Source organism: Triticum urartu, chromosome 1A (assembly GCF_056163025.1).
Source record: "Triticum urartu cultivar PI428250 chromosome 1A, HENAU_Tu73, whole genome shotgun sequence".
NCBI lineage: Eukaryota > Viridiplantae > Streptophyta > Magnoliopsida > Poales > Poaceae > Triticum > Triticum urartu.
The window spans coordinates 50,273,126-50,283,514 of record NC_141873.1 but is presented as its reverse complement, the minus strand read 5'-3'; the positions used below and the strand labels follow the sequence as shown (position 1 = coordinate 50,283,514).

General features: G+C 44.5%; 2 protein-coding genes across 2 annotated transcripts; one reads left to right on the top strand and one right to left on the bottom strand.

Annotated features, from left to right (window-relative positions):
• The first annotated feature begins 318 nt into the window (after positions 1-318).
• On the top strand, positions 319-4,458 carry LOC125513437 (peroxisome biogenesis protein 3-2). Its single transcript, XM_048678554.2, has 6 exons — positions 319-804; positions 1,163-1,353; positions 1,489-1,619; positions 1,814-1,941; positions 2,313-2,552; positions 3,766-4,458. The coding sequence occupies exons 1-6, from the start codon at positions 614-616 to the stop codon at positions 4,022-4,024; spliced, it is 1,140 nt and encodes a 379-aa protein (XP_048534511.2). The 5' UTR covers positions 319-613; the 3' UTR covers positions 4,025-4,458.
• A 115-nt stretch (positions 4,459-4,573) lies between these two features.
• LOC125506891 (uncharacterized) lies at positions 4,574-6,979 on the bottom strand. Its single transcript, XM_048671603.2, has 5 exons — positions 6,608-6,979; positions 5,532-5,614; positions 5,186-5,297; positions 5,001-5,075; positions 4,574-4,927 (listed from the first exon to the last, which is right to left on the bottom strand). Exons 1-5 carry the CDS (start codon positions 6,881-6,883, stop codon positions 4,721-4,723), a joined length of 753 nt encoding a protein of 250 aa, XP_048527560.2. The 5' UTR covers positions 6,884-6,979; the 3' UTR covers positions 4,574-4,720.
• Between the last annotated feature and the right edge of the window lie 3,410 nt (positions 6,980-10,389).

Genomic DNA, 10,389 nt, shown 5'->3' with positions numbered 1-10,389 from the left:
TCGTAGCCATGCACGAGCTTTTAACTAATAGATTCAAAAGTTAAGAAAAAGTAATCCTTTCTTTTAAAGCAACCAACGTAGCACGACGTGCCGCCACGCATTACCTGTTACTGTCAATAAGTACTACTAACCTTACATACAGATTATTGAATAAAGTGTATATTTTACGATAACATTCCAATCGCATTTGATTAATTAATATCTAGACGTTGATGCAAAGCAACAAACAAAAATACGTTTTCGAATTTGCGTTCGTATTAGTTTATAGATATATAAACTGAAACGTTTGATTTGTATTTGAACCATTTTTACATCCAACGATTTCCGCAACCGCCCCTTATCCCAAACCGGTGACGTCACCGATCGGAGTCGGACCCCCGTCTCCGCCACCACGCCCGGATCTCCTCCCACCCGCCGGCCGGCCGCCCGAACTCTTCTTCCTCTTCCCCGCAGCCGTCGCCGCCCTCCTCCTCGCTCGCCCCAGCCTGCCTGCCTGCCACCGCTTGCCCGCCTGACCGCGAACCCGAGCGCCGCCGTCCCTCCCGCGCGGCAAGCGGCTAGGGTTTCGCCCGCGTCGCCTCCCACCTCCCGTCCCCGCCCCGCCCAGGCCGCCATGTTCCAGCTAGGCTCCGCCCCCGGGAAGTCCTTCTGGGCGCGGCACCGGTGGAAGATGCTCCTCTCGCTGGGCGTCGCCGGCGCCGGCTACGCGGCCTACCGCTTCTACGACGCGCACCAGAAGCAGCTCGTCCGGGTGGAGCAGCGCGCCGAGGAGGAGCGCGCCGCCGACGAGATCATCAAGAATCAGTGAGCCCACAAACCCAAACCACCACCAGATTTGTTTTCTGTCTTGCATTTTCTTGCTTACGTGTGTATGTGGCTATGTTCTAAATTGGCGACCACAGCAGCAGCCATGCCGTCTTAGTGGTGGCAAACAACAATTGATTCATAGGTTTCATGTGCATGTATGTATTGATTCGATGTACTGCTTATGGCAATATCGTGTTAGCGCTAGCAAACTACAATTGGCCCATTGAGTTTATTATGTCTTCGTGGTTATATGGGCTAGTAGTTCCGTGATGCGCTGCATATTTAGTGAGATGTTGAAATTCATGTAGTAGTATCATAGACTCCTTCATGACCGTTCTGTGCTACTCTCTGTTAGGTTGGAAGCCCATTTTGAGAAGGTGCAGAGGATCTCGGATACAACCACACTGCCGTTTGCTATGCACTACCTGCGTTCGCGGGTAATGGAGGAACTGGATATTTCACACCTGACCGAGAGGCTGCTGCAAGGGAAGGGAGAGCTGACGCCAGAGGACAAGTACGAGACCTGGGAGAAGATCAAAATTCTGAGTATGATGATTCTGTGGTTTATCTCATCCTCATTCATGGCCTGTTTATTTTTTCTTCTCTGTCTCATCTGTGATGTCAAAACATTAGGCTGATCCATGTCATTTAACTGTTGTTACTTCTTCTCTACTCCCCTAGGTTTCACAAGGACAGTGTCTTCAATGTGGGCCATGACATTGCTGAGCTTATATGTTAGAGTCCAGGTCACCATATTAGGCAGACATCTCTACTTGGACTTTGCTCGTGGTACAGATGGTGCTCAATTGCAGGTAATTTTCGCTCCCTTCTATTCGTGAGTGATTCCCCGACATACATTAAGCTATCGCTGCTTTCTTTGTTTTTTCTCTCGTATTGATCATTTATCATGCGACACTTGTATAATTGAATTATGCTACAAACAATTGTGACTTCCCTTGAGACCATGCTCTGCTACCTGACTTTGAAATATCCCGCTTCTGTGTAGGCGGAATCTGATACTTTTAGCGGGAATGGACATAAGGACTTTCTTGGAACTGCTGACTACCTTGCAACATATGGTATCACTGCATTGATCAGGCAAATGCAACAGGCTGCAACAGAAATCTTGAAAGAGTAAATATTTCTTCCCCTATCCGCATGATTATTCTGTCACCAACATGTCAGTAAATTATCATATTCAACAGCATGTTCAGCATCCAATGAGCAGAGACAAATAAAATTTAAAAGGCCCTAGGGAAATTATTGTCGAACTTTTACAAGAAAAAATCCCTTTATGGCAGAGTTCTGATTCATCAAGAGAATACTTATTTTATCATTTAGAGTAGGGACCCTTTAGATTATTGTTGCACCTTTACATGATGAAATTATTTTATTATAGCAGTTATGTTTCGCCAAGTGTATACTTTCTCATTTATCTTAAATTACATCATACTTTATAACATGTGTGTTTCCCGTACTGATACTACCATGGAAAAAATGTGCAGGAAGCAACTGAAAGACCCTATGAGCATGGACCAAGTATTACAAACGATGTTACAGATATCGGAGCAGTTCATGAGTCTGTGTGAAGGCAACTCATGGATAAATTTCCTTGTACCTGAAAGCGCCAATCGGTATGCACAGTTGATGGCTGTGTCCAGCAGCGGCTTTGATGACTCATCTCTTCTAATGGATGTTGGAAAGCTTGACCAACTAATGACTGAGACACGCATAGTGTTGGCAAGGTAATGCAGAATATGTATTGTAAATTCATAATATATGCAGGGTTTAGTAATACTGTACTTTGCTCCACAATGTGTCTATTGTCTTAGATCTTTCATATGGCTACCCATCATTACATTTTCTTTCAATAATTATCTTTTCAAGAACTGTAATCCATATACCGTATGTCGTTTCATACATAAGCAACTAGTGTGTTTGAGTTTTTTAATATTGATAAAATGAAAAAAGGGGAAATGTTAATGCCAGGTGGTGCTGCAGTGAAAAAAATTGTCAGTAACATACTCATAAGTGATGCATCGTTCTTATGAAGAGGTTACTACTGGATCAGTAACAGTACTCTATTTTGGGATTTGGGATTGATTTATATCATGTTCATATCTGGAGCAGATACAACAAAAAATAGCTGGTTGCCAGCTGTACCATTCCGTATTGCTGGGTGCTAGTATTGTAGCTCTGGGACTGCTATGTTGTTTTGAGCTATTGTTTTTACTGATTTAGCTACTACCCATTTAAATATGTTGTTTGAGAACCAAAGGAAAACAGAGGGGATAATTTGAATTGATAACAGGCAATTCTGAGTCCTAACCGGCAAAAAATAACCTTCATTCAAAATTTGTGCTCCAGTGATAAGGCAAAACTGTGTGGTATAAAATTTGGTGCATGCTAGTATCTGGTTTTGTATTGAATGACCTCATTTTTCTTATAGCATAAACTGTTGTTGACATGTTTTGTAGGCCATTACCTCTATTGCAAAACGAGAAAATAAACATGTTTGATTGTTATAGTGGAGTTGTGGCACTTGCTTACTGTAGATGATAGTTAATCCATGGTTATCATTAAGAATCTGAATTGCTAAACGGCGCCATGACCAGCAAGAAACTGACCTTATTCAAAATTTGTGTTCCAGTTTATTAGTAGAAACAGTCTGGTATTAATGTTGGGTTTTTAGAGTGTCTGGGTATGTATTGAATAATCTCATTTTCTTATAACTTAAACTGTTGTTGACACGATTTGAGTCTGTTAGCTCTATGCAAAACAAGAACAGACATATTTGATTGTTATAGTCGAGTTGTGATATTTGCTTACAGGATAGTAATTTTCCACGTTTGTCGTCGAGAACACATCTATTGTCTAACTCTGTTGGCATCTGCATTTTTCTTTGGAAGAAACTCAATGAGTATCTCACATCATCCTATTGGCACCCTGTGTTTGCAGCGACGATTTCAGAAATATCATGGACATGTCATTGAGGAAGGTAGCTGATTTGGTGATAGAGGACTTGCGTGCACAGGTTGGAGCCGCGCTTCCTCCATCGGGATTGCCCTTGGCGAAGCTCTTGGCTAGAGTGGCTCAACTGAGCTCAATGCTGCTCGAGGAACCAAGCAAGAACAAGCACATCCAGACCATCCGAAGCATGCCCGAGGTGGGACTCTTCTACACATTCCTCTACGCGAACATGCCGCTGCAAACGTGAGTTCACGTCGATGTGGACAGGAGCATGTTTCTTCCTAATTTTTGGCCCGAAACCTCCAAAGGATCTAGTGGGTTATGTGTATGAGAACTCGATCGTTCTGGATTCTGGAAAGTGATACCGGTGGAGAATGTTCGTTCGTGAAAAATATACGTGTGGAGAGGAGGCTGAGTTTGTGTCCTGTATATTGCTGAAGATGTGCCCTTGTTATGTTTCAGGAAACAGGAGTCTTTTCCCTTTTTACTTGGGGTTTTTGTTAAATACTTGTTCTTTTTTTTATCTAGTTAGAATTCAGCAGGCTGTTTCTGCCATCTTGTTTACATATTTTGGTAGCATGCTCGATGGAATTTGTGTACCTCATGAATGTTCAACTCTACAAATTGGTTTATGAATGAATGTTGATGTGGGTATACCTATTCTGTTACCCAATTTGTTTATGGTATCAATTCATCAAATTTCTTTTTTGGTATATGCCATCTAAACTGACTGATGATGAATCTGTTATCACAAAGCAAATATGATTAGCTGGAATGGCAGTCTTGATTCCTGATATGATAACCAACACAAATTTGAGGACTTTTTCCCATGACCAAAACTTTTTGTTTATGACACAGCAAAATAGAACTGCAAACGCAGCTGTGTCTCGATCAGTTACAGTACAGTTACTAGAAAACCAGAGTTCAAATGCTGTGATCTCTTTCACTCATCATCAACTTCAGACTCTTCCTTGTCAGTCCCCTTTCTCTCTGTCTCCATGGCGTCGTCGACCTCGGAATCTTCCTCATCAGTCCCCTTGTCTTCGGTTTCCATAGCATCATCAACTTCAGAATCTTCCTCATCAGAATCCACGTCCTCATAGACAAGCGGAGGGCCTCCCTCTTCTTCATCGGATTCATCATCGCAGATCTGGAATATACATGCTTGAATTACACACATGCATGCACGAGGTTGCACTGCAGGTAGACAGGAGAGAACCTACCTCGCTGAAATGATAATCTAGGCATGTAGACAGTTTGAGCGACGATGCGAAGGTCGATGTTCTTGCGTCAATCAGCTGAAAAGGGGTGCACCAAGTAACATTACAGTCCAGAAATAAGAACTGTTATTAATTGTACTTCATATTAGTACATCTCTGCCACTGTTAATCTGAAACAAAATACTCACCTGATAAAGCGAGTTGAGCAGCAGCAGAGAAGAATCCTGAGATACTATGCTGCTCATGTGTCGGCTAAGCAGAGCTTGAAGCCATGGGAGCAAGCAAACCAGCACTGAACCCCTGCCGAGGCGAAAACAAAAAAGCAGACCAGTTATGAAACCTCTATGCAAAATATGAGGGTACACAAGCAGAAACAATGTTTGAGACTTTCAGTGGGTCATGTTAACCCAGTCAAACGTTCAACGCAAAAAATAACTGAATTTAGAAGCTTTCATGTTCACAGAATGCACGCAACATAACGTCCCAGCCATTTTAGTGCTAAATTGACAGAGTACCTCAGAAGCATTATCATACCTAGATTGCATAAGCGATACCAATGATTTGAGGAACTTCACAGCGTCTGCTGGCGTCAGAAGTGATACTGACTTCATGATAACCTGCATGTAAGACAACACATTGAGTTAGGAACTATCAGATTTGATGACCTAATTGCATAAAGAACAACTGATATTCAGAGTTTCACAATGTTTAATAGTAATACATAACAGCTGCCTAATAAGGCCACGAGGAGAGTAACTGGCTAATCAAACCAAGGCTGTGGCGGTGCTGGAGCGTGGACACGAGTTGAGGGCCCTGCACGAGTTGTGGGGTAATTCCATTTTGGGGTTGGGAGTATTAGGGGTTCTGGTCATAACTTCGTTGTCTTAATACTTAACTTGCATGCAGCATTATTGAGCCCCATGCAATTTACACATTGCACAACAGGACGCTTCCCAACTGAAGCTGTTACCAGGAGCACCTTGCAGATCCATGGCATCAAAGTCTCACTAGCAGAACGACAAATGTTACCACTGGAGGTGTATGGAGTGGTCGCAGTCCGTGATGCTGTGGACCGTCATCACAACCCTCTATTCCTCTGTGCAAGAATGCACTGCCAAATCCTTGAAGAAATTGTAGGTATTACTTGGGCAACATACAAACCAACCAAAATAAAACAGGCTCAGTTTCCATCGAGCCGAGACTCAATCGTCTTTCTGAATGTGTGACTAAAGCCAAGAGTGATTGGCCATGGGGAGTTCCACAACCATCCCTTCCTAATTTGCGCGATGAACTCGTGTCCACGCTCATGGCATTCGTTGCACATGTGCAATGCACAACCCAACCAAACAAACACACAGCTCGAATTTCATTGAGCAGAAGCTCAAACTAGCTGTCTTCCTGAACTTTGGACCAAGCCGGGAGTGATTGGCCATGGGAGGCTGACAAGTTGTACAAACATCCCTTCCTAATTTGCGCGGCGAACTCGAGACTCGGATCCTATGAAAAAAACTGTAACCTATGCTTCACTGACGATGATGCCACCAGCTATCAAGATACTATTGCACCATGCCACAGATGAGGAGTCAGAGAGGCCAGAGAAGCTCAGATACCTTGCCGTCTCTGTTGTACAGGCAGCCCAGCAGCGCGGCGCGGTCGTCGGCCTGCAGGGCCTGCCTGAGCAGGACGTGGACGGAGTCCGCGCTGGGGGGCACCACGGGCAGCGACTCCCCGGCGGCGCCACCTGACGCCTCGGCGAGCGGGCTCATGGCCGCGAGCTTCTCCGCCAATGTCGGCTCGTCGAGGCTGTACTCCGCCGCGTCCGGAGCGCCATCGGAGGGGGCGACCTCGGCGCGTCTCCGGCGGCGGCGCTGCGGCGTCTGGTCCATCGAGCAGTTTGGAGAGGCGGCGGCGGAGCGAGGAGAGGAGGCGGCGGCGGGGAGGGAAAGAGGGCAGGGTCGCGGATAGCCCGGCTCGGCCCAGCCCATATAACTATTATCACAAATGTTATTGCGCGGACGTTCATGGGAACGTTTTTCCAGCGAACACACCTGGAGCTGTTGGATTTGGTCGCACGAATCTTAGGGCATCTCCAGCCGCGCCCCCAACAGGCCCTCCCCAGGCGTTTTTGCCGCGCCGGCGCCAAAAAACGGCCCAGTCGCGTCCACAGAAGCCCGTTTTTCGCCGGCTCGGGCCAAAACTAGTGCCAGCGGACCCAGGCCGAACCCGGCGCCCTGGGGGGGCGCTTGGGAGCCGGCACAAGCGAAAAAGGCGCGTGGGTCCGCCCTGGCGGCGACCCGAGGGCCTTTTCCCGCCGTTTCTTGACGCTTTTTCCTCACATCCCTCCCGCTCGCTCGCCTTCCTCCCGCCACTCCCTCCCTTTCTCTTGCCAAACCCCCTCCCGCTCGCCTTCCAGTCGCCGCCATGCCGCCGAAGAAGTACGCCATGCCGCGCGTGGTGGCAACCACGACTGACACCGTGGCCCAGCCGAAGCAGAGGAAGCCGAGGGCGCCGCCATTGAAGCCACCGGGCATGTCGAACGCCGAGTGGAGGGTGGAAGTTCAGCGACGCGACGCAGTCACCGCCGACCGGCGAAACAGGGCATCGCCAAGAAGGCCCGCGACAACGCGACGCGCGCGGCGGCGTCCTCCTCATCGGTCGACCATGCGGGGATGATGAATCCACCCGTCGTCAGCCACGCCCAGTACGTGCCCTGGGACAGCAAGGCGTCGGATCTCCATGGGCACTACAAGAAATATGTCAACTTATGACCTTCTGTCAGTGACCCTCGAAGAATTTATGACCATTTTAGACCAATTGGTCAAAAGCTGTCTGGGGGGCTCTAAACCCTAAACCATAACGACCATTTTGGTCATAATGACCATTTTGGTTAGAAAGGTCATAATTTCATTAGAGGAAATGGTCATAAAGCAAACAACGCTAGTCCGCTGCCTTATTTCTAGTTGTTAACGACCAATATAGATGGTCATAGCCTTGTAAATTGTGGTGGGTTGCTATGACTAGGCGCCACCTCATCAGTTTTGCCTATGTGTCATGTCCATGTGGCAGTTTTTGCCCTAGGTTGTGAAGCAACCTATATTTCTGTCATTCCAAAATTCCCAAAAAAACTCATAAATTCTTTGGGTCATATCTTCGTCAAATATGTAAAAATCTTCCTTGCCTAGTTCAAAAATAATTCAAAAATATTCATTTTCCTATTCTGTTCAGAACAACAGTTTGTGAAGGAAGTACCACTTTGGCATGTCCAAATAGTATCCATTTTCTACAGTGCTTTCCTATGCCCAAATAACCATCCTCCACCAAATGCCACCTCAATCCATTCATTATTTTGAGCCGAGCTTCAACATTCGTATTTATGTCCAGTGTGGTAGTTTGCAAAGCAAGTACCACCTAGGCTCCTCCTTTTGAGCTGAAAATTTGTGAAGACGGTCTTCTTAATAACTGATCATCCTCAGCCAAAACTCACGCCCATTAGTCATGTGCATTTCCCGTACCGCTAATCAAACACTTGGCTGCTAATTCATGTTTGAGCATCGATCGGTCTCCTCGTGAGAATCTTATGTTGTAATTTTCTTCCTAGCACCTACCTGGGGAGTGCCCAACCCACTAGACATGCCTAGGCTGCCCAGAACACATGGCAATGCCACGGTCACGCGGTGACCACGCGGCGGGCATGCGAGTTTACGCGCTCTAGAGTTGGGGGCCTCTGCCACCGCCCAAACCTCGACGTATCACCACCCAACCATGTATTTATGATTAAATAGGTACTTATGTAACTATAGATGATTTTTGGAAAAAATAAATAGTAAACTATGAGGCAGCTGCAGTTCAAATTTGACCCGCTTCCAATTGAATCGACGGGAATTTGTCTTTTTCACCAGAGGTGGATCAAAACTTTTAACATCCAACCATTTTGTCAATTGTGCATTAAATATGGCCTAGTATTTTAGAAAATTGATTTGGTCCAATTTTGCAACAAATATATGGTAGGTCCTTCACAAAAAAAGCTCATTTCGGGCACTCGGAAAATGGAAAATGTATTTTCCATGCAAAGAGAATGAAAACTCCCTTAGGCAACATTGTTTGGAATTCCAAGATGCACCCTTGTGCACAATATGAGATCATTTGAACAAACTATGCCAAGAATGTGGCCATAAGATTGATTATTTGGCTTGAAAGCCATGAATCTTCACGCATGATAGCTCATTTCTGAGAACACTTTTTTAAAAAAATTGCCGTATTACAAGTTTATTATTTTTTCTGGGAACTTGGCCACATATAATGACATAATGCGAAGGTTTCGCAATTTTTTGATTTTTTTTGAATTTTTTATGCCCGTTTCAAAATGCGGTCAAAACGACGGGAATGACCGTTCCTAGCTAGTGGTTGAATCTTGGAATTTTTTTGGTGTTTCTCTGATTAAATAGATACTTATGTACCTAGAAATGATTTTTGGAAAAAATAAAGAGCAAACTACGAGGTAGCTACAGTTCAAATTTGACCCGCTTCCAACTAAATCGGCGGGAATTTGTCTTTTTCACCAGAGGTGGATAATTTTTTTTACACCCAACCATTTGGTTAATTGTGCATTAAATATGGACTAGTATTTTAGAAAAATGATTTATTCCAATTTTGCAACAATTATTTGAGAGGTCCTTCACAAAAAACCCTCCTTTTGGGCACTCGAAAAATGGAAAATGGTTCTTTCATCCAAAGAAAAAGAAAACTTCCTTAGGCAACATTGTTTGCCATTCCAATATGCACCCTTGTGCACAATATGAGATCATTTGAACAAACTATGTCATGAATGTGGCCATAAGATTGATCATTTGGCTTGAAAGCCATTGATCTCCACACGTGATAGCTCGTTTCTGATAACACTTTTTTAAAATAATTACCGTATTACAAATTTATTATTTTTCCTGGGAACTTGGCCACATATCATGACACAATGCGAAGGTTTCCCAATTTTTTGATTTTTTTAATTTTTATGCCCGTTTCAAAATGCGGTCAAAACGACGTGAATGACCGTTCCTAGCTAGTGGTTGAATCTTGGAATTTTTTTGGTATTTCTCTGATTAAATAGATACTTATGTACCTAGAAATGATTTTTGGAAAAAATAAAGAGCAAACTACGAGGTTGCTACAGTTCAAATTTGACCCGCTTCCAACTGAATCGGCGGGAATTTGTCTTTTTCACCAGAGGTGGATAAAAACTTTTTACACCCAACCATTTCATCAATTGTGCATTAAATATGGACTAGTATTTTAGAAAAATGATTTGGTCCAATTTGCAACAATTATTTGGGAGGTCCTTCACAAAAAAACCTCCTTTTGGGCACTCGAAAAATGAAAAATGGTTTTTTCGTCCAAA

Bases quoted from the DNA above. Each gene is read 5' to 3' on its own strand.
- LOC125506891 (XM_048671603.2), bottom strand. From the start codon at position 6,883: ATGGACCAGACGCCGCAGCGCCGCCGCCGGAGACGCGCCGAGGTCGCC. The intron at 5,076-5,185 runs GTGAGTATTTTG...ACCCCTTTTCAG, and splicing joins TGCTCAACTCGCTTTATCAG to CTGATTGACGCAAGAACATC. The intron at 4,928-5,000 runs GTAGGTTCTCTC...TGTATATTCCAG, and splicing joins TAGATTATCATTTCAGCGAG to ATCTGCGATGATGAATCCGA.
- LOC125513437 (XM_048678554.2), top strand. From the start codon at position 614: ATGTTCCAGCTAGGCTCCGCCCCCGGGAAGTCCTTCTGGGCGCGGCAC. The intron at 805-1,162 runs GTGAGCCCACAA...ACTCTCTGTTAG, and splicing joins GACGAGATCATCAAGAATCA to GTTGGAAGCCCATTTTGAGA. The intron at 1,620-1,813 runs GTAATTTTCGCT...GCTTCTGTGTAG, and splicing joins CAGATGGTGCTCAATTGCAG to GCGGAATCTGATACTTTTAG.